Source organism: Ambystoma mexicanum, chromosome 10 (assembly GCF_040938575.1).
Source record: "Ambystoma mexicanum isolate Mex_15411 chromosome 10, UKY_AmexF1_1, whole genome shotgun sequence".
Classification (NCBI taxonomy): Eukaryota; Metazoa; Chordata; class Amphibia; order Caudata; family Ambystomatidae; genus Ambystoma; species Ambystoma mexicanum.
In genome coordinates, this window is record NC_090932.1 from 642,449,182 (window position 1) to 642,473,185 (window position 24,004).

A 24,004-nucleotide genomic window follows, 5' to 3' on the forward strand; every position below is an offset into this window, starting at 1 on the left:
TATCCCGACACGCGCCCACCCGTCCGCAAAGAACGGCTCAGACCCACTGCCTAACCATCCCTAGGTTCAAACTACAAAAGGCGGGTGGATCTAGCTTCCCCGTCCTAGCCTCTAAGCTTTGGAATGCCCTCCCTCTCACCATCCGATCCGAAGAACGCTTTAGTGCCTTCAAATCTAAAACCAAATCCTATCTCTCCAACCAGCTATGATGTCTGGACTGGCCCTGGGAAACGCCTGCTCTAATCTACCTTCTGTAAATATGTATATTGCTATATGCCTTGTATACTATGTACTGTTTAATGCTTTGAATATATTTAATTGTATGCTTTAGTAACCATGTCTAAATTGCGCCCTGATGCCTCCGGGCCTGATGGTGCGCGTTACAAATAAAACAAATACAAATACAAAGCGCTGGTAGGTTGAACGCCCTTGGGAACCGCAGTTCAATCAGTAGAGAGAGAGAGAGTGTTGTATGGTGCGTGGGTGCACCGGATATGTGTGCAGCGGGTGTGGTTGTTGCATGATAGCTGCTTCTTAGCGGTAGGTGTGGTGCTGAGGAAATCAGTTGGATGTGTTCAGTCTGGAGGGTGGACACTCAGACTGAGTTCTGGCTGCGTTAGGCCTGAGGAGATTCCTAAGCTAGCCGGAATGTGCTCAGCTAGCTGTGTTTTATTAGGATGATGAGGTGTTCGTGGGGACACGTTAGTATGAGAACAGCTAGGCCGAATGTGTCATAGCATAGCTGTGTTCTAGTTGAATGATGGTGTATAGGAGAGAGTAAGCGTAGTAGTGTGATATGGTGGTTTATCAGTGAAGCGCTTGCGGCGAGGCATGAGAACAGGACACAGGGCGTACATAGCGGCATACGTATATAAAGCGACAGGATGGATAGGGTAACATGGGGATACATGTACATAGCAGTCGTTCCATGTGCTTCATCGGTTTCATCCGCTTCATCTATTCCATCCACTTACATTCGTTCCATCCACGTATGTCCGTTCCATCAACTTCGTGCGTTCCATCCACCTCATCTGTTCCATCCACCTATCCGTTCCATCCACTTCATCCACTCTGTCCACTCCATCTGCTCCATCCACTCTGTCCACTCCGTCTGCTCCATCCACTCTGTCCACTCCGTCCGCTCCATCCACTCGGTCTACGCCATCTGCTCCATCCACTCGGTCCACTCTGTCCACTCCATCCGCTCCATCTATTCCATCCACTCTATCCATCTATGCAAAAGGCAAAACTAACGTCTTTGTTAATGCTTGTTTAAGAGAATAGGGGAATGACTGAATGTTTATAAGTGAGATGTATGAACATACATTTGCATGTGAGAAATATAAATGTGAACTTCACCTGCAGTTGCTCTTCCAAGTAGTTTCTAATACTTCGTAAATGCAGTTCATACTCCTTGCAGTGCTGGCTCACCATCTCTGCTGCCTGTGAGAAGTTGAGGTTGACATGTTAGAGTATCAATAATGTGTTTCTCTGGGATATGACCATGGCTACGTCAAGTCTATCATCTACAAAAAGACTGACTGTCAGCAATGCCCCCACCAACTGTTCCTGATTGTTTCTCTTGAGGGTGTTCAGAAGAGCATACTAGACAGCAGGGTGGGGCTTACATTCTCTTAGTAAGCAGGACAATATTCCTGTATTTGAGGCTAAGCATGTTTTAATAAAGCATTGTGAGATGTGTACTGCTGGCAGGTGTAAAGGTTGCATGCTGTTACATTACTTTTTAGACACAAGAATAAACATATCCTAAAAGCTTTTTACTTTAAAAAATAAATTCCTCTAGACTGATGTCGGGGATCTGTTTCAACTAGAATATATTTTTCAGACATATGAATTAAACAGATGCTCAGGGAATCCCAGCTCCAGCGTGCTGCAGATGCTCCAATTTAAAGTTTAATGTGTGGTTTCCTTTTAATATATCACAAAGTGGGTGGACAGTTTCAAGTTTGGGTTTCAACCTCTTTCCACCATTAAGAGTTTTGCTGCTTGAAACTCTGGCCCACATTGGGCTTAGGGTGATTTATTTCTTAAGTGTAAACTGAGTCTGCTGCTTTATGAAATCACCCCTTTATATTGTGTGATGAGGTCCCCTGCCAGGCCTCTGGGATGCGTGGCGGGGGTGGGTGTGTGAATATGGTGTCTGGACTATCTTTCCATGATGCAGGGCCTGGTGAGTTGAGGGGAGGATATCCTGGTCCACCCCACAACACCAAGGTCAAGAGGTATGGGCTCATCACACATTGGTGCCACAGTTAAATCTGGCCCTTTAATGAAAATAGAGAACTTTGCTGAAGGTATTTGTGAAATCCAGAGCCTCGCTGGAACTGCAAGCAGGCACTGTGGTTGGAAAATACTTTTACTAACCGGAATTGCTTTGTAAATAGTTTAGTTTAGTTTATTCATTTGTATTGCGCACCGGACCCGAGGGTATGAGGGCGCAGGAGCAACAAGGTTATTCGCAGCTTGGTTACATGTTATAGTGCAGCACAGTAATTACAATGGTTTTATAGATACAATACAGGAAATACAATGGATAATAGATGGTTAAAGCAGTCATGCAAAAGGCAAAAGTTTACGGATTTACAAAATAACATATTTACAAGGTGGACAGCAGTGAGGTGGGATGGATGGAGTTAGCGGTCATTGTTCTTTATCCAGTGTATGTAGTTGGCGTCTAAAGTGTGTGTAGGTTTGGGGTGTCCTTAGAGAAGGTGGTAGGGAGTTCCTTTCAGTTTACCGGCATAAGATCAAACAGAACAATCAATAAAGCAGCTGCCACCAGAGTAATACAGACTCTGATTGCCAGATGTGCACTGTGCATGCGGCTTGCAGGCGCATGCACAGTGCTTGCAGGGCATCCAAGATAGCAGACCAGCAGTCATGTAAGATCCACACTAATCAAACAGATGCATCTGGGGCAGAGAATCAATTAGGAAATTACCAATTCTGCACTAGCAGAAGAAATCCTACACAGTTGCAGACCCCCACAGGGAGTTGGCCAAAGGGAAGAGGGCAGCAGCTTTTACAAGAAAGCCTAAAGAGCGAATGGATGTGGGTGTTTGGAGAAGGAGACACTGCGAGTTTGGAGGCCGCTGGAGGAAAGAGCGGCTGAAGAGAGAGAAGGTTGGAGATAACAAAAAAAGCAAAAAAGTGGAGGAAAGAGTTGGAGCTAAGAGGAGGTGGTTGAGAGAGTTAAAGTGAAGAAAGGGGGTGGGACAGGAGGAACACAGGAATTAATAGTGTCTGCAGAGAATGGTGTGAAATGAGGAGCAGAGGAGGAGTTGGTGGAGAAAAGAATATGGTTTGAGGTGGTGGAAGAGAGGAGCCTAGAAGGTGGAAGACAGGAGCAGAGAAGGTGGTAGAGAGGCAGGTGGTCCAAGAGAGACAGATAGAGAGAAGAAAAGGGGTTAGAGAAAGGAGTGACCTTAGAATCTCCATAATAGCTGCAGAAACAGGAGGCTAGAGAACACAAAGAGCTGAGGAAGGACCAGAGAGGGATGCACAATCCCAACACCTACGGAGTATGTGTGAGTGAGGAGGGGGAAGAAAAACAAGCATGTGGCAGGGCGTCAAGGAAGCCTGGCAGGAGGCAGACCCCTTAGGTATGAGTAAACAGTGGGGTGACCAAGAAGATAGTATGAGTGTGCCAAGAGATTCTACATTCAAAACCCTTGATCTTGTGGAAGGTCAAGGCCTCAGTGAACAACCTCCAGTACCTCTAACATCCCCTACATCCAGCTCGACTCAGCTGTCTAACCACTGGACACTAAAGAACAACACTCTCTAGCAAGACGCCTGGGACTACAAAGATACACTACTCAAAGCTCTTGTGAGCCTATTATGCAACAAAGCGCCCCCACCAAGGGAACCAAGAAAGACATCCTTTATTGGACTGTCATATCATGGGCATTGGTCAACAGCCTAATCATGGTGTGAGTTAAAAAAACATTATTCTTAATGATTACTATACATACATATTAATTCAGTGACTAGACCAGAACTGCAACCTTAACCCCTCTCTAATAAGGTAATCTTAGGCTACCCCTTTCTCACCCTCTCCAAAAATCATACAAGCATTCGTTCAGACAAACAAGTCTTCACTAAAATGGTAAGGATGGTTCTCTTGCTCTGCTCTGTGGGAATCTAAATGAGGTGGTCAAATACTGCAAAGCAATAGAGAACGAAGACAAGAGCAAAGGTGAGACTTCAGAATATCCAGAAAAGCTATGGAAATGGGAGGGTAGAGAGACACAGGAGTTGATGAAGGGCCAAAAGAAAAAATCAGAAAGGGAAATAAACTCCTCAGGGGGCAGGGCGGAGAAACAAGCACATTGCAGGACATCAAGGAAACCTAGCAGGAGTTATTTAAACCCAAAGGTAAGAAAGTAGAACTAGAGACTGGCCCCTTAGGAACAAGCAGGGTGACAAGGAGGATGGTAAGATTGGGCGGGTAGCCCCTAGGTTCAGGAACCTTGGGCTTGGGGAAGGTTGAGCCCTCAGTGAGCAACCACCACTACTTTTAAAACCACCTATCGTCTGGCCCGACTCAGCCGCCTAACCATTGGACGTTAAAGATGGACATCCTCTATGGCGAGAATCTCTTGTTACTCGCTTATGTGAACGACAACCCACTTAGGGAACCAAGGAAGACAGTCTGTCCAGCAAATTCTTTGATTGGCAGGCTAAAATAAAATCTCTTCCCTGGAAGGATCAGGATGGCTTCTCACTCCCTACTTCAGGGGAATCTAAATGAAGCAAGTGAGAGAGTGAGCGAGAGAAGAGGGATAAATAGAACGCAACAGTGCGAGATGAGAGCAAGAGACAGAATGAGAAATTCAGAAGAGGTGGTAGTCAAAGAGACAACAAAGGAAGAGTGGATAAAGAGAAGAGCGAAGGAGGAATAAGTGACCTTAGAATCACTAGAAGAGCTTGGAAAATGGTAGGCTAAAGGGAAGAAGGAATTGAGGAAGGACCAGCGTACAGAGAGGGACACATACTCTCCAAGTCTACAGGGTGTGTAAGGCAGGAGAAGGAATGAGCACATGGGGCTGGTGAGAAGGCATTGTAGGAGTTTCCTAGACACAAGGTGAAAAAAAGACTACAGACATACCCATTAGGAATGAGCACAAAAGGGGATGACAAGGAAAATAGGAGATGGCTGGGAGGGCCTTGAACCCTTGAGTTAGTGGAAGGTCATGGCCCCAGTGGGAACCCTTCAATACTTCCAGCCTCGGCTTGGCCACACAACCACTGGAACCCAAAGACTGGCATCTTCTCTGGAAAAAATCCTGGGACCACGTTGTGACGCTGATCAAAACTCTTGACCACAGGAATCACTGATCAGACTGTTAGTGACAATGGGGAAAGAGCAGGACACGCTTTTGAAAGACTTTGTTTTTATTGTTGAGGAGACCAATGGCTTTAGAAATGCTGTTACACAGACAATTGTGATGCAACAATTATCCTAAAAAAACTTTCAGGACGATAAAGGGGCAGAGAGGCTGGAGAGGGCTTTAGTGGGGGAGGAATACAATTCCTAGCTTTAAGAGATGCTTGATTTACATTCATGTTTTTGTTGTTGTTTAAACTGCCTTGACCCTTTTAGCAAGAAACCAGGAATACACCTTGTAATTCACAAACAAATAAGTCTGGGCTATTCTTATTGTCCCACAAACACTTGTTGACAGTGGCTAAAAAGTTTCATCGGAGAGGGGCTGCTTAGTAAAGCCTACGTTTGGAATGGAGGGGGTGGGTGGGTGATGCAAGTCCATTCTCAGAATGGTAGATCAACCACACAGTGTTATCACAAGATAGCAAATCAACTCAAGGTTTGTTCAAAAAATATTCCATTAACCAGCATACATAAATAAGTAACATGCAGAACAATAACATGAACTGGATTAGTTGATGAGAAATTATGTTAAAAAAGAACAAGGCACATTTCCACAGTTCGCATAATGAGTAGCCCCAAACACTATTAAGAACAAGTTGCTGCAGGTTCCATTAAAGCAGAAATGGGAGGTAGATTTAGGTTTTGTAATTGGTGATGATGCTTGGAATTATGTGTGGCAAGTTGGGTATACTAGTAAGATGGATCTCAAGTTACAATTTATACATCAGAAGATTTTGGGGAGTTTATACTGGACTCCAGTGCGAATGTGTGACTTGGGACTAATTGCTGTTTATGTTGGGGATGTGGGATAGATAAGGGGTCGCTGCTCCATATGTTGTGGCATTGCCCAAGAGTGTTTACTTTTTGGAGAGGTGCTGGCTAGATTGGATGTTATTTTGTCAATTTCGTTTCCAAGGGAGCCTTTTCAGGTATTGTTATTGGCAAAAAGTGGCCGTTGTCTGAAGTCTCGTTTGTATAGTCAATGGATATAAAAAATATTCGTAATAGCAGTTAAACAGATCATGAAGGTGTGAAAGTCCAGGAAAAAAACAACATTGGAAGATTGGATTAATGATGTAATTGTATTGTCTGAGTTTGAATTCGTGATGTTTAAGAAGCAGGATAAAGAGAATAACTATTGGTCCTTTTGGAAATCTTTCATGGACTTGTTTGTTTGTGTTTATGATTTCTTGTTTTTTTGTTATGGAAAGTAATAAAACTTGATGTACATATGTTGATTTTATAATGAGCCTCAATGCATACACTTTATTATTATTATTTATTTTTTTGTTAGTTTTGTTAGATTAGGAATTGGGATATATGGGGAAGTTTAAGGATTTTGTTATTCAAATTTCTTATGTTATTATACTTCCATGTATGAATTTGTTTGAAAATAATAAAGATGTAAAAAAATAAAAAAAAATAATAACAAGTGGCTTATCATAGTGACTACTGTACTCCTATTCCATAGATCCTTTACCTCAGTCTTGAGACATTGTTCCCGGGAAAGGGACGAACAGAAGCATGATACGAAGGAGCATTATAGATTTTTTTACATTGCACCAGAGGTTTGCACATATCAAGACACGCCCACGTCGGTTCGACCCTTACGGAAGCTTGTGGCCCCAGCCACTAGTCCTTTTACTTGAGTGCCTTTTAATATGGCTCTTTTTTAAAGGGAGATGACAGGAGTATTGGGAACAGAGGACTAAGGATTAGGAGCACAGTAGTCACTACAGTGAATAACATCTTACTCCTAGTTCCCTTTTAATCCACACTTGGAAAGATGGCTAGGGTTGGTACATTCTACAAGTTGAGCTGCTGCTCCACACTGCTACTGATGCTAGTTGTTGCCAGCTGTGAGACCGAAATTGACCTAGGCTTTATACTGCCATCTTCTTTACTTGAAAAAAGGTAACTCATGACACTCACTGAGAACAATTGAAAATTATACAAGCTGACAATTCTTTTTACCATTGTGTTATGTTTGTACTTTTCCTCCTAATTAATTAGTGGTCTGTATGTATGAGCCCCTGATGGAATGTTAGTGTAGAATGTTATTGATGAACTGTGTCTGTGTGTTCCAAAAAGTCAGTTGGGGCCTGAGCTTAGATGATGAGGGGGCCGGTCGATGTCTCTCCCTCCTAATATACTTAATCTACCTGTTTCATGTAACTTACCTCCTATGTCTACTTAATAAAGTCCTGCTATACCTACGTGCAGTCTGACGCACTTATTGACACAAGAGAATAACCCAACACATTGCTTAGGTATAGACTACCCTTATAATAATGCAAGTTAAGTAGGATGTTACCATGTTATGCCAGCTCCACTAGCTATACATGTACACTCATTCGTCAGTGCACAACTTCGAGCCTGTCGGAAATGCAACCCCTATTGTCTGGGAAACTGGAATTCCAGTTGGTCAAAAGACCCGCCCCTGAACACCAACATAAACCTCCCATTAACTACTTTGACCACCCCATATCAGATTGCTGCATGCAGTGACAGTTTTCTGCCCCGCACCCCAAGCCACACCTTGAACGAGTGGGCTTTTCTACCCTGGCCTACCCATATCTCTACGCAATGGGGGAGTGGACTATGCTGAAATCACATACCACAACAGAAAACCTTCCAAATATAGCAGGAATACATTCCTCTGTAATCTATAATGCAACAACCCAAATCACATTTTTGAAGACACTGCCTCATTATTATTTTGGAACAAACTACTGACCTCCTCCTGTACTCACTCAGCACACGCTATTGGACAATGAAACTAATGGACATATTGTGACATGGTCATGGATATGACTCGGGTGGGGGAGGGGAGTAGAGGGGGGCACAGTGACCCTCCCAACCTTGGGTAGGCAGCCTACCATGGTACACCCAGAACTGACCCTACCCCAGGGATGGCGGGGGGGAGTTAAGCAGGACCCTACTTAACAACAGGAGATGCTGATGTCCCTTTGTGGTGCTCTTGCGGTGAGACCAGGGAACCCCTTAGTTTCTCCAATGGTGTTCCAAAAACTGGGGCATGCAGAACACTCACCAGCCTTTTTTGTCAATTTCAAGAGAGTCGCCGAGACAGCCGGGTGGCACAGAGTCCATTGTGCGTGCTACACAGCGCTGCTCCTTATCAGCTAAGCTCAACAGTATTTCCAGGGTCGGAACCCCAAATGGAATAGCCAATCTGAGGAAATAAAAAGGGGTATTCGAGAAAAGTTGGTATCGACTAAGATTGAAAATCTGCGTCTATGCCAGGGAGTGACTACTAGACAGCTGTACTAACCCGGTCTGGGATCTGATGACCAAATGCCTGGGGCTGAAGATATTCGAGAATGCCAAGGAAATGCTCTTTGTGATGAATCCAGAGATGTCGTCATTTCTCCCTGAGGTGGAGCCTCTTTCCATGACACCAGGGTGGTGGGGCCACTACCTGATATCCCCCTGGGGGCAGTACTCAGCAGGAGTATATCATGGGAGGAGATCTCCTCTCTGGGACAAGGGTGAACATCTTGGGAAAACAGGGTATAATCATCCTCCACCCCTGCCCTATACACCCCTTTACAGTCCTACAACCCCTCTTCCAACACAGAATCTCATAGAGAGAGTAGACCCATGTACTTCTTTAACATCTGTGAGGTTAACCTAACCAAAGGTACTGGGACGAAGATCATTGAGAGCCCTGACAGTTTGCCTGACCCAAGTACTGTGACGAAGTGGCCCATAGGAGGAATAATGACTAACATGACATCCACTACTGCAAGTGTGGACATTGCGCCGGGCTGGAGCCTGCATAACAAAAGGGAAACCGGAGAAGGACCTGGTGTCTTCAGCCCGCGACAAACCCAGGAGTTTCGAATCGGGTCCAGAGAAGAACCAGGCAAAGCAGCAAGTCCCGCAGAGGCCGAGCAGAAAGCAACCTCCCTTCCAGTCCTGAAGAACCCTGTGGTGGCAAGTCTGTGAGAAGCAGACCCGAGCAACCGACGAGCCAAGGGAGAAGGAATACTGGTGCTGCCGCAAGGATGCCTGATCCCAGGAAGAACCAGCGGGCTACCCAAACCCAACACAACACAGGTACGGGGAAGTTCGAGAGGCCCAGTAGGGATGCAGGGCAGGCAGCAAAGTGGCCCTGCATTAGAGGAAAACTTTCTCGGCCCAGTGGCCTTACGAAAACCACTGACCACCCGAGAGTGAGAGACACGGACTGGGATCCAAATCAAGGCTCAAGGCATCTTCCTCCTATCAGTACTTGGAAAGAAGGTAAGCCAAGTGAGCTGAACCAGAGAGTGAGAAACACAAGGGCCGGGGACCCGCATCAAGGAGCGAGGCATCTTCCTCGTATCAGTACTTGGCGAGAGTGTGAGCCAAGACAGCTGACCCGAGCAGCGAGAGAAACAAAGGTCCGGGACCAAAACCAGGTAGCAAGACATCTTCCTCAGGGTCATACTTAGCAGGAGAGTGAACCAAAGGGACCCAACCAAACAGAGAGAGAAGCCAAGGTCAGAACATCGGAGAACTGTGTATTTGAAGCTACATGAGACGTTGACCACGGGAAGGGAGACATTCCCCCTGGTGGTACTGAACTGTAAAACTAAGGTAAGGGAGGGACCAGGGGAAGGGAGTAATTTCCCTGGTGATCTGAACTGTACCAACAAGGGAAAAAATACCAGGAGAAGGTAGTCATTCGGCTGGTAACCAGGGGAAGGGAGTCATTCCCCCCTCGTTGTGTGAAACTGTCAAGCCTGAAAGATGGCAAGGGGAAGGGAGACATTCCCCCTGGTGTTGTGAACGCTGTAGAAAGACCAGGGGGAGGAAGTCATCACCCTGCCACTGGTTGTATTGAACTGTCATGATACTAGGGGAACGGAGCATTCTCCTAGTAACCTAGTAACCAAAGTTGTACAAACTCCAAAGCGAAGATGCCAGGAGAAGGGAGTTATTCTCCTGGTAACCAAGACCAGGGGAAGGGAGTCATTCCCCCTGGTTGTGTTGAACTGTTAGAAAATAGACACGGTGTCTGCCAAGGAGAACCGTTTTGAACTGTTGTGCATTGACCTGCGGAATGGAGCAATTCCCCCAGGAAAGAGCCAATACTTGGGAACAAACTTCTACTCTGTCCAGAAGAAGGGAGTCCTTTTTCTGGACCAAGAAGACCTACTTTATCTTTAGTTGAGTACCAAGTGGAAGGGACAGAAGGAGTTTTTTATTGGCACATGACGGTGGACTATTGATTTAAATGGACATTCTGACAGAGCCATTAGTCTTTTATTTTTAAATTTATTTTTTATTAGCATTTTCAATTTAACAACCAACAACCGCTACTCCCCACCCTCACTTTGCCCCCCTCCATCCACTTCTCTCCCCATGACTCGAGTCCTGTCAATAAGTCTTTTGGTGATACAAATCTTGTTTCTTCTGGGTGGGCATCCAAGTCTACATTATGTCCAATATTTTTAGGTTCTGGGGCACCATTGCATCATGTAGTCTCCCTTGAGATATTCTAGTATCAATCCCCAGTGTTGTCAGAATTTGTCCCTGTCACCTTGTATTCCATAGGTGATCCATTCCATGGTCACTATGTCCCAGACTTTGCAGAGCCATTCGACTTTCGTAGGGGATATTTTCTGCTTCCATTACCTCATTACCAGGCCACTATCAATAGATTACAAAGGCTTTACATTGGGGTTTAGTCGGTATCTGGAATTCCGGGTCAAAGAGGCCGCATATCCATTCTTTCTGCGAGTAGTTTGGTGGACCTTGCACTAGTTTCTGGATCTGTGCTTTAACTTCGTCCCAATAACCTTGCACTATTGGGCAATCCCACCATATGTGCTTCCAATCTCCTCTCCCTGAGCATTCCCTTCAACATTCCTGAGATATCCCTGGGTACATTGTATGTAGTCTCTCCGGTGTGTAGTGCCAATGCATCATAGTTTTGTACCATGCCTCCCTTATTTGGATAGATCTGGTTAGTTTCGGGATTTGGCCGCAGCACATTTTCCAATGGTTGACTGGTATTTCCTCCCCAATTAGGTTTTGCCATTTCAGCATGTATGGCCATGTGTGGTCTGGGACTTAATCCTGTAGAATCCCATATAAATTTGATACTAGCTGTTTGGTTCCCGTGTGAGTTCTTATACATTTTTCGAAGGGAGTCAAGCCTCATTGCCCTGCCTTCTTTATCTCAGCGTGGTTCAACCAGTGTCCCAGCTGGTAATATTCCATCCTCTCTTTTACGGATAGTCCTAGTTGCTGTTTGCAGTTCCCAAAGGATCTAACCTTTCCCTCCCCTAACATGTCTTCTGCCCGCCATTTTAGAAAGGAGCACTGGGTTATTCCCTGGGAGAACTGTGGGTTCCCCAGTATTGGAGTGAATGGGGAAGGAATTGTGGGCAACTGCCCTTTTTTAATCAGGCGATTCCATATTTCACATACCACCTAGAGAATGTGGCTCAGGCCTATGTTCCTAGGTCTATCTTGTTTACTCAACCGCAACACGCCTTCTAGGGGAGTCCTTGCTACTGCCTGATCCATTCTAGCCCGTGGTTTCGATTTATCGCTGGAGTGCCATTCCTGCAATACTCTCAGCCGAGTTGCAGCATAGTATTTGATAAAGTTCGGGAAAGCCCCCTTTCATCTCGGGAGCCATCAAGATCTCTGCTGCCATTCTGGGGCATTTGTTTTGCCAAATAAATTTGATTATAATCCTGTTCAGAGATTTAAAGAATGGTAGGGGTACCTTGACTGGGAGCGTCTGAAAGAGATAACATAACCTTGGGAGTACCACCAATTATATTGATGCTATCCTCCCTAACCAGGATATCCGCAGTGGATTCCATCTGTTTAAGTCCGCCTTAATTCTTGAGAGGATTTCCGGGTAGTTGGCCCCATATATAGTTGAAATGGAATTTGTCAATTTCACCCCCGAGGTAAGTTATTGTTTCTGTAGCTAATTTGAATGGGGACCTTTCCTGTAAGAGTTTCAAGTGACTTCCCGTTAGCCCAAGACTCAGCAATCCTGATTTGGCCATGCTGATTTGTAGTCCCGCTATTTCCCTCCATCTTTGAGAGTTCTTGTAGTGGCGCTGGGATTGAGGTGTCTGGGTGTGTCAGGGTAACTAACATGTCATCTGTGAAAGCTATTATTTTATGCTCTTCCCCCCGAACCTTATCCCTTGAATACTCGTGTTCCATCTAATGGACATTAATAGCAGTTCAAAATATATTGCATACAGAAGTGGGGATATATGATATATGATATGATATATGGCATTTCTAATGCACCTATAAACAAGGATTCAAGGTGTGACGAGGCAAGGGAGGGGGAACAGAGGGAAGACAGACAATGATCCTACTAGGCCAGGTGTCATTCAGATTGTGCAAGTGCATGGGAAGGGGGTAGGGGAAAGTGCAGTACATGAGATAAAGAATAATAAACAATAAGTAAAGTACGGCCAGCTGGTGGCAAGTGCAAGGGTCAGTGCGGACATCAGGTGTCAATTGCTGGTAGTGGAACTGTAGGGATACAGAAAACAGTCCCTAAGTGTGGGGGTTGCCAGGAAGACAGTGCAGGTGTGCAACTGGCGGGGGAGGGGACCTTGGCCCGAGATCAGAGGGTGGCCAGGTAACCAGTGCAGTTTCAGTTTCACACACGCAGGTTCCATCCATATGCGAAATTATACCACACTAGATAATGTTTTCAGGTGGTGTGTGTTGTTGTGGGCAATAAACCGAACGTAGCATCGGTTTGATGACTTTTCTCCATACCTGATAATGACCGCAGGCGATTTGTGTTGGCGTGGGGTGGTAGCCCGAGCTGGCCATCAGCGTACCGACTAGTGTCATCCTTGATGTAATTGGACACGTAGAGGTATCAGGCGGTAGTTGCCGGGCCCGTCTACGTTGAATCAGTCTGGACGCGGTCGTCACGTGACTGTGCGTGAAGTCGAGCGCTGTGTTTATCCGTAGCAGCAGCGTTCCTGCGGCGGCTGATACGAACATGGCCCCCGATGAGGAACACTGCGTACTACACTCAGTGGTAAGTGAGTTTGACGGCTACGGTTGTCTGTGGGCTTTGTTTGTCGCACTGACTATTTCGAGTTAGATTAAGAGCGGCTTGCTGCTTATGATTTGTTTGAGACTGCTGTTGGTTACTCAGTGTGTCACAGGCAAGACCGGAGACGCGAGCATGTTGAATGCTCCACAAGGTTGACAAGTGATTAGGTGTCTGTCTCTTTTCATGTTTTATACAGAGACCAGTTATCTCACGAGGACCATTGTTTGACAGTGGGCGCGATAGTCACCTCTCGCACTTGAGACACGGAAGTACTTGACCCATGCTCATGATGTTGTCCGCCATTGAGGCGACGGGCTGACATTGTTTGTTTGTTTATTTGTTTAATCAGGTTAGTTACCCTATGGCCCACATCTACGGTTGATATTCCTGGGGTGCTACTGGCACACCGGGCTTTGTTATATGGACCACAAGGTGTATGGTACTGACTCACGTGTTCTATTTTTCTTATGTCATCTTCTCCTCCCTTACTCTGGTTGGTGTGGCACTATTAGCCTGAGATACTTGGCCCTTTACCACGTTGGGCCGTAGAGCGACCGTGTGAATTTGAAGTCCGTCAGGTTGCGTGCGATTGTTCTACACGATAGACAGACGTGCCGCTGTGAACTGGAACTGTTCACGAGTTGTGAGTGGTTTTACTGTTTCGGTACTCATTGTGGTTTGCCCGGATGGGGACGGTGTGTACACGGGCGGTTTGTTTTTTCCATGGCCCATTTACTAGCCACTCTGTTTTGTGAGCAATAATACTACACCAAGAGACCTGTACAGCACGAGTGCACCCCTAACCTGGATAGTGGTCTTGGGGGTTATATCCACTTGGGCTTTTTTGCATGGTTGCACTCAGGTTTTCCTTGCTGCAGGCTGTTTTTCCTTTAAAAACAAGTCATTTAGAAACAGTTATGTCACAAATGGTTTACATTACTCAACTTTCATGATCGTGGGAGTCTGAATTTGTCACGCGGTGCATACGGTGGTGGTGATAAGTGAGGATTGGACCAACTTAGCTGGTCTCCCGGTCATTGTACCGATGCGGTACCGGTGACCCCTTTGGTAGTGAAGGCGACAGTGGGGTTGATTGCCCCAGTTGTCTTGCACTCCGCCCATTAATAGGGCGGTAGTAGCAATTCTCAATCAGTATATTAGTGCACTTAGCCTGATTGAGTGTGTTTTTGTATTTATATCTACAGGTGAGCTCTTGTAGTTGTCTACAGGTCTATTTGGCTACATACATCCCTTTGAATACGCTGGATCTACTTGCCCCTGAAGAATTTCTGCACAGTGATTTAGTACAGAAAGAAACATGTTGGGTTGGGGAATCCAATGCTGTTTTTGACACCATTGTTGATTAGAGTATATCACAACAGCAGTATAGTATTTTACATCTGGCGGTTGTTGATGTGTTAACTTTTGCTATTCTTATTGATAAAGATTAGTGATTGTATTTTATACATTTGTTTTATTTCTTTGATACAAATATTGAAATTTAAATGTACTAACTTGTGATGCGAGATTGTTTGATTGAGTATGAATGTAGTATGCCGGGTGTATGTGTTTTGGGATGTGATGATTATGCTGTGCCTATTCAGACAGGTTATCAATCAACCTATTGAATTTGGAAACGTATTGTGATTGGCAATACTGATGAATTTTAGCACAGATTAAATGCTTTTTATATTTTTTCTACATATTAATAAAATGTCAAATATTTCATTGTGTCGAGTGAGTTGAATTGAATTTTTTCACCTCACGCACTTGTTAGGTCTGGACATTTGGTCCTCCATGATGTGTAGGTATGAAATGAAGGTTTTATAGGCGTATGCACATGTGAGCTCACCAACACAGAATCACCAATTCTATGATCTTCTATTGATTTAGTACAGGTCAGATCATAGAATAGAGATAAGCCTGGTATCCCCTATCACTCCTGTTTTTTGCAGTTTCAGCCAGGAAGTTAGCAGGGGAGAGAGGGAGAAAAAGCAGAAACAAAGAGAAAGGTTTTGAAGTGCTTCCAGAACCGGAGATAATTCTCCTCAAGTTTCAGGGAGGCAGGGAGGCTGTTCCAGAGGGAGGCCCCAGCTGAGGAAAGAGATCTACTACCAACTTGTTGCTTGGAGAAGCGACTGACACTGAGGGAGTTGGAGGCGGATGAGGGAAGAGCTCGAGAAGGAAGATATTGAGGAAGAGAGAGCCGAAGTTATTGAGGCCCCTGGCCTCAGAAGGCCTTTTGGACAATGCAGAGGTTTTTGAAATAAATCCTCGCAGCCACTGGGAGCCAGTGGAGAGATTTCAGTCCTGGAGAGATACAATCCATGGGCTTGAGGCCAAGGACAAGTCTTGCAGTCGTGTTCTGGATGAGTTGCAGAGGGCGGAGTGTAGAAGCAGGCAGATTTAGAAAGAGGCTGTTGCAATAGTCCAGCTTAGAGAGAACCAGAGCTCTGGAGACAGTGAGCTTCTGGGGGGATGGAGAGGAAAGGAAGAATACCTCTGAGGCGGTGCAGTTGGTAGTGTGAGTTCTTAGCGATGTTACATATGTGAGAAGAGAAGGAGAGAGGAGTCGAAGATGACCCAGAGGTTTTTAGCCTCACAGGTGGAAGTAGGAGGAGGGCCAAAGGAGGCTGGCCGGAGAGCGACAGGAAAGGAGGGAGCGGGTGTTCCTTTGAGGAGAATCTCGGTCTTACTGGCATTAAGGCAGAGATCATTGGCGGCACACCACTCCTGGATGGCGGACAGGCAGTCAGAGATGAGGGAGGGAGAAGTGGTGGATGAAGGTAGCCTGAAAATGAGCCGAGTGTCGTCCGCCTACCACTGGAAGTTGGGGCAGAGCGCAGCAATGCAGTGGGCAAGAAGTTCCAGGTATTGGTTGAACAGCCAGGGAGAGAGGTTAGAAGCCTGGGGAACACCACAGGTAGAGATAGAGATGGAGGACAGGAAGGAACCAAGTTGAACCTGGAAGGGTCGATCGGAGAAGAAAGAAGTCAGCTGACGCCAGGGCATCTGTCATGTACGCACGTTTAGGCACACTCCCTAAGCCACACACTTCATTCAGGGATGGTCATCCTGTTACCCGCCAGCAGCTACAGGGGTCTGGCTACACGGGCTGCTCAGCGGTATAAAGGGCAGCTGGGACGCTGGAGGAGATGGCAACTTCCATGGCGTCTTTCTGCACGAAGGAAGCATTCAGGCATTACCATGGCAACACAACGCAACATAAAGAAACCTTTGCTACAAGCACGTGTCACGGCATTCAGCACCTTAACAACAAACTACGGACCAGGGCGCGTGATGCATGCATCAGGATCACGTGACCCAGTTTCATAGTCATGCTTTAAAACCGCTGTGCTAACGCTGCGCATTGCTTCTCAGCTGTTTCAATCAGCGTGTGGCGTTTGGTGTTTTCGGATCTTGTCTACTTTGATAAACCGACCTCGGACTATGTTCTTTGGACTACCTTTTGCCTTGCCCTTATCTGCTACTCGGATACATCTACAGACAACTTACCTAACGACCCCAGATTATTCTTACGGACTGCTCCGGTTCTTCCTTTGGCATTTCTCACTCGGACTTCAGTTGTTATCCTGTTTGGAATCCATGCATCCTGCTGAGGTGTACACTCAGTCCTTGCCTTAAGCCATCAAGTTCTGCATCCAGAGGTGCTGCCAGTGAGGTAACCACCACCTACCCTTAACTACTAGCATTTCCTGGTGTTCTGCTGCTTTACCCACTGAGGGAACAGGAAGTCATCCCTGAACACCCTGACACATTTAAGCCACCTCCCAACACAGCAACCTGCATACCATCTGTTGGTAGGTGCCTTTCCTGTTCTTCATTCATTAATACACTGCATTTAGACTGTTTTGTCTTTCGTTAACTTGCCCCTTTCTCCACAGCAGCCACTTGGAGGACCTGGTGTTCCTGTTCCTGCACCTGTGGCCCTAATCCTCAAACAGCAAGTTGTTCCTATCTCGCTGTTAGTTGCTTAGGGACGGAGTTATACATACTTCATGCGATCCTCGAGTCTTGACAGCATCCCAGTTTCGTCCCCCTAGAAATATGCACCGTTTACGATAGGCGTGAATACATTGAGATTCTCATGTTGGGCCAGTTGTATGCCACCTTAATCATCTGTAGAAATTTCGGACCCACTCCCATTTGTTCCAATTATTTAAATAGCAATGGCCATTTAACTCGATTGAACGCCTTTTGAACGTAAAGCGCTATTAGTGCTGCTGGGACTCTACAACGTTCCACTTTTTCTATTAGGTGGGAGACCCTTCGAGTGTTGTCCCACGTATTTCTGTCCCCGAATGAACCCTGATTGGTCCATGCCTATCAGTCCGGCATGAGATCCACCAGTCGGGTCGCTAGTATCCCTGTGTATATCTTGGGGTCTAAGCTTAATACAGTTATGGGGCAGTAAGATCCACATAGCTTTGGGCCCTTGTTAGGCTTTGGGAATACTACTACTTTGGCCTCTGCCATTGAGGGTGTCACTGTAACTCTGTGGCAGAATGAGTTAATAAGGATTACTAGTTTTGGGCTTAGTTGGGTGCAAAACATTTGATAGAAGCAAGCTGGGTACACATCCGGCCCAGGGGTTTTGTTCCACGGCAGACCCTTGATCACCGCTTCCACTTCTTCCCTGGCGATGTGTTCCTCCTGGTGCCTTCTGTCAGCTTCCAACAATTTGCTCAATGGAGCCTGTCCAAAATATTGTTCAACTGACTGCTTGTCAGGGTTTTCAGAGCTATATAGAAAGCCATAACATTCCTCGAAGGAGCTCAGTATCTTCTCTGTCTCAGTTGTTATCCCCCCCGTCCGGCTGTTTCAAGGCTGATATAGTTTGGTTTGCCTCTTCCCATCTCAGTTGTCTGGCCAAAGGTTTATGGGCTCTGTTTGCGTTAATATAGTAACGCTGGCTAGTTAGGGATTTTTCCGCTCTGCGCAAGCATAGTAACTCCAGCTGAGATCTGAGGTCTTTCAGCTTGTTGAGGGAAGCCCGACTTTTCTTCTCTGCCAGCTTTTGCAGGGTTACTCTTATCTGTGATTCTGGTCTAATTCCACAGCCTCCCTCATTTTCTTTTTTTGGGACTGTATTGCTATAATTTCTCCCCAGAGTACCACTTCAAAGGCCTCCCATAACCCTTCCTGTGACACATCTCCTCCATCATTTTCATTGAAAAACTCATCTATTCTGCCTCCAAGCTCTCTTATCGCCACTTCGTCGGCCATGATCTCTCCCGGAAGAATTTGCAGGCCCACAGCCCTCTGCGTGGTTCCCACCTCTGTATGGTAAATGTCAGTGGTGCGTGGTCAGACAATGAGATTACACCCAAGTCTATATCCTGTACTTCTCCCAGGAGAGCCACTGATACCCAGATATAGTTGAACCTAGACAATTGCGCCTCATTTCGAGATTGGTGGTAGTCCAACTGCCACCAATAACGGGTCCGGCAGCGGTGTAGTTCATTGGGGAAATAGGAGTAAGAAAAGAAACAGAAAAGCAAAGCGTGCACCAAGAAAAAGGAAAATGGAGCAACAGGACAGGTTTAGCAAAGAAGCAGAGTGCCAAAGGAGACATCCACCGGCCAGCCCCCGGCCCCAAGGTAAGCGCGCCCCGTGCCAGCGTTGATTTAAGAGGGTCGGTTTTACTTAGGAGTTGTCCTGTCAACCCTCGTATTGACTTGTAACTGGCACTGATGCTGCAGCAGCGCGAAAGGGCTGGGGATCAACATATTAAGGTGATCAGCGCTTCATAAGGCGGCGGAGTGAAAGCATTGAAAAGCAGCATTAGTGAAGCATTTTAAAGAAATTGTGTTGTGGCATTACCCCAGGAGGAGCTGCATGACTTGTGATATGTGAGTCTCGAACGCCGGCCTGTGAGAGAGCGTTTTCCGGGGGAGTTTTATGCGGCCCTGAAAGGAGAAGTAGGTGGCCCTCAGCAAAGTTCGTTGGTGCAGAGAGCTCCGTTTCACTCAGCTGCCCAGTCCGACTGATGACGTAGTGTGGTATGCTGGAGGAGTTAGTGATTGTTGCTATGGAGGCTTCGGAGACATTGACATCATAGAAGCAACGTTCGGTTGCTGCATAGAAGCGCTGGAAGAAAAAAAAAAAAAAAAAGTGAACCTTTCTACGTGCCTGAACGTGACAACGCAGCGTGTGTTTCTTCTTCCGTGATGTGGTTTAGCAGAGCACTGCATGGGATCTCTTCATTTACTTGCCACCAAAATCATCATATAGTATTCATCACGGAAGCGGAGCCCTTTCCTGTGTGTGTGTTTACTATTTTGAAACTATGGAAGGGACCGAGCAGCTGTGGCGTTTTTCTTTTGACTGGGTGTTTTGTTTAAGGCGCTCAAAGTTTTCTGGCATTGGTAAAGGCAGTATGCTGCTTGTGAGAAGAGGAATACAGCACTCTTGGATTGTAAACGGTACTGAAAAAAAAACATGTTTTATTGTCGAAGCGCCACATGTCTTTTGAGGAGAAATGTGATATGTGATGATTAGCTGACATATCGGCCCAGTTATTTTTAGTGTCAACAATTAGTGTCAAAGACGCTTTGCTGATTGGGGGAGTTTTCTCCGTTCTCCGTTTGAAAAAGAAAAGAGGATATGAATTGCTGTAATGATATCCTAAAGTGTTATTCTGGTATTAATATTGCAAAGAGTTAAAATGTCATGTGAGGCCTGTCATTTTAAAGTTATGTTGTGGGGTCTAGTTCCTCACACAGGTGTCTAAGTGGGGGACAATGTTAAATATACTGTGACAGTGTGTATGATGATCAGGATGTCAGCTGTCTCTGAATGAGAGTATGAGTTTAATGAGTTTATATGACGTGGCCTTTGTTAGTGGGGAAACTTTAAAGGTGAAGTTGATATTTATGCTGAGGTATAAATGTTTAATGACATTTTCTTTCCACAGGATCATTTTAGCTAAAGGACTTTGTATTATAGAGAACATGGTCTCGATAAGTAGTGTATAACTCTCGTTTTCCATACTTATATGTGCAATTTACCGAAGCTTGCATGAATAGAACCTGTGAATGTCTTTTGGTGATGTGATGAGTGTGATTGCCAAATTTTAAGGGGGCTGGTGGTCCCGGTAAAGGGTACAGGTTCTGGTTGAACTTGCATCTTTCGCACTAGGTGCATTATGACTATTTGGTGTGTCAGTGGGATGTATGGTCCCGGTAAAAGGTTCTGGTTCTGGTGGAACTGGTATCCTTCGCACTAGGTGCATTTCTGACTATTTGGTGTGTCAGTGGGATGTATGGTCCCGGTAAAAGGTTCTTGTTCTGGGTGAACTGGTATCCTTCGCACTAGGTGCATTTCTGACTATTTAGTGTGTCAGTGGGATGTATGGTCCCGGTAAAAGGTTCTGGTTCTGGGTGAACCGGTATCCTTCGCACTAGGTGCATTCTGTCATTATGGTGTTTCGGTGGGATGTATGGTCCCGGTAAAAGGTTCTGATTCTGGTGGAACTGGTATCCTTCGCACTAGGTGCATTTCTGACTATTAGGTGTGTCAGTGGGATGTATGGTCCCGGTAAAAGGTTCTTGTTCTGGGTGAACTGGTATCCTTCGCACTAGGTGCATTTCTGACTATTTGGTGTGATAGTGTATTGGGATCTGTGTCCCACTCACGCTTGCTTGGGAGCGTGAAATATGGTGATGTTGTTATTGGTGGGAATTGGTATCCTGTGTTGGTGGGTACAGGTAGAGGTGTTTAACATCTTATGGTGTCCTTGCATACCTTGTTAAGGCCTGATGGATGATGATGGTACTGTGTCTGAGTTATTGGTTTGGTTTTGTGAGTGAGGGCTGGTTCCCTGTGTTTGATGTCCGTTGTGGGCCCGCTACGGAATTGGTTGAATGTATGGTTGGAGTTTAGATTACAGAAGCTAGTTTAAGGTTTGGTGGAGTTGAGCAATCAGCTTTGCTCTGAGCATTTTGCTTGGAATGGAAGTCTGAGTTAGATGGCTTTCTTGAATCGTTCTATAGAGTTCTATATTAATTTCCCTTGCTTCCTCCTCTGTTGCTTTCATGATTTCATAAAGGGGGAAGATGTGTTATGTTTGTACTTTTCCTCCTAATTAATTAGTGGTCTGTATGTATGAGCCCCTGATGGAATGTTAGTGTAGAATGTTATTGATGAACTGTGTCTGTGTGTTCCACAAAGTCAGTTGGGGCCTGAGCTTAGATGATGAGGGGGCCGGTGGATGTCTCTCCCTCCTAATATACTTAATCTACCTGTTTCATGTAACTTACCTCCTATGTCTACTTAATAAAGTCCTGCTATACCTACATGCAGTCTGACGCACTTATTGACACAAGAGTATAACCCAACACATTGCTTAGGTATAGACTACCCTTATAATAATGCAAGTTAAGTAGGATGTTACCATGTTATGCCAGCTCCACTAGCTATACATGTACACTCATTCGTCAGTGCACAACTTCGAGCCTGTCGGAAATGCAACCCCTATTGTCTGGGAAACTGGAATTCCAGTTGGTCAAAAGACCCGCCCCTGAACACCAACATAAACCTCCCATTAACTACTTTGACCACCCCATATCAGATTGCTGCATGCAGTGACAGTTTTCTGCCCCGCACCCCAAGCCACACCTTGAACCGAGTGGGCTTTTCTACCCTGGCCTACCCATATCTCTACGCAATGGGGGAGTGGACTATGCTGAAATCACATACCACAACAGAAAACCTTCCAAATATAGCAGGAATACATTCCTCTGTAATCTATCATGCAACAACCCAAATCACATTTTTGAAGACACTGCCTCATTATTATTTTGGAACAAACTACTGACCTCCTCCTGTACTCACTCAGCACACGCTATTGGACAATGAAACTAATGGACATATTGTGACATGGTCATGGATATGACTCGGGTGGGGGAGGGGAGTAGAGGGGGGCACAGTGACCCTCCCAACCTTGGGTAGGCAGCCTACCATGGTACACCCAGAACTGACCCTACCCCAGGGATGGCGGGGGGGGAGTTAAGCAGGACCCTACTTAACAACAGGAGATGCTGATGTCCCTTTGTGGTGCTCTTGCGGTGAGACCAGGGAACCCCTTAGTTTCTCCAATGGTGTTCCAAAAACTGGGGCATGCAGAACACTCACCAGCCTTTTTTGTCAATTTCAAGAGAGTCGCCGAGACAGCCGGGTGGCACAGAGTCTATTGTGCGTGCTACACAGCGCTGCTCCTTATCAGCTAAGCTCAACAGTATTTCCATGGTCGGAACCCCAAATGGAATAGCCAATATGAGGAAATAAAAAGGGGTATTCGAGAAAAGTTGGTATCGACTGAGATTGAAAATCTGCGTCTATGCCAGGGAGTGACTACTAGACAGCTGTACTAACCCGGTCTGGGATCTGATGACCAAATGCCTGGGGCTGAAGATATTCGAAAATGCCAAGGAAATGCTCTTTGTGATGAATCCAGAGATGTCATTTCTCCCTGAGGTGGAGCCTCTTTCCATGACACCAGGGTGGTGAGGCCACTACCTGATATCCCCCTGGGGGCAGTACTCAGCAGGAGTATATCATGGGAGGAGATCTCCTCTCTGGGACAAGGGTGAACATCTTGGGAAAACAGGGTATAATCATCCTCCACCCCTGCCCTATACACCCCTTTACAGTCCTACAACCCCTCTTCCAACACAGAATCTCATAGAGAGAGTAGACCCATGTACTTCTTTAACATCTGTGAGGTTAAGCTAACCAAAGGTACTGGGACGAAGATCATTGAGAGCCCTGACAGTTTGCCTGACCCAAGTACTGTGATGAAGTGGCCCATAGGAGGAATAATGACTAACATGACATCCACTACTGCAAGTGTGGACATTGCGCCGGGCTGGAGCCTGCATAACAAAAGGGAAACCGGAGAAGGACCTGGTGTCTTCAGCCCGCGACAAACCCAGGAGTTTCGAATCGGGTCCAGAGAAGAACCAGGCAGAGCAGCGGATGCAGGGGAGCGGATGTCGAAGTCCCGCAGAGGCCGAGCAGAAAGCAACCTCCCTTCCAGTCCTGAAGAACCCTGTGGTGGCAAGTCTGTGAGAAGCAGACCCGAGCAACCGACGAGCCAAGGGAGAAGGAATACTGGTGCTGCCGCAAGGATGCCTGATCCCAGGAAGAACCAGCGGGCTACCCAAACCCAACACAACACAGGTACGGGGAAGTTCGAGAGGCCCAGTAGGGATGCAGGGCAGGCAGCAAAGTGGCCCTGCATTAGAGGAAAACTTCCTCGGCCCAGTGGCCTTACGAAAACCACTGACCACCAGAGAGTGTGAGACACAGGGACTGGGATCCAAATCAAGGCTCAAGGCATCTTCCTCCTATCAGTACTTGGCAAGAAGGTAAGCCAAGTGAGCTGAACCAGAGAGTGAGAAACACAAGGGCCGGGGACCCGCATCAAGGAGCGAGGCATCTTCCTCGTATCAGTACTTGGCGAGAGTGTGAGCCAAGACAGCTGACCCGAGCAGCGAGAGAAACAA

General features: G+C 46.1%; 1 protein-coding gene across 6 annotated transcripts in view; it reads right to left on the reverse strand.

Moving 5' to 3' along the window:
• The window catches only part of SCLY (selenocysteine lyase), a 951,200-nt gene that overhangs the window by 305,497 nt on the left and 621,699 nt on the right, over positions 1-24,004 (reverse strand). For all 6 annotated transcript variants that reach the window (XM_069618226.1, XM_069618229.1, XM_069618227.1 and 3 more), the window contains one exon: positions 1,360-1,443. In XM_069618226.1, the coding sequence (XP_069474327.1) occupies positions 1,360-1,443 (84 nt within the window). The remainder of the gene's footprint in view (positions 1-1,359; positions 1,444-24,004) is intronic.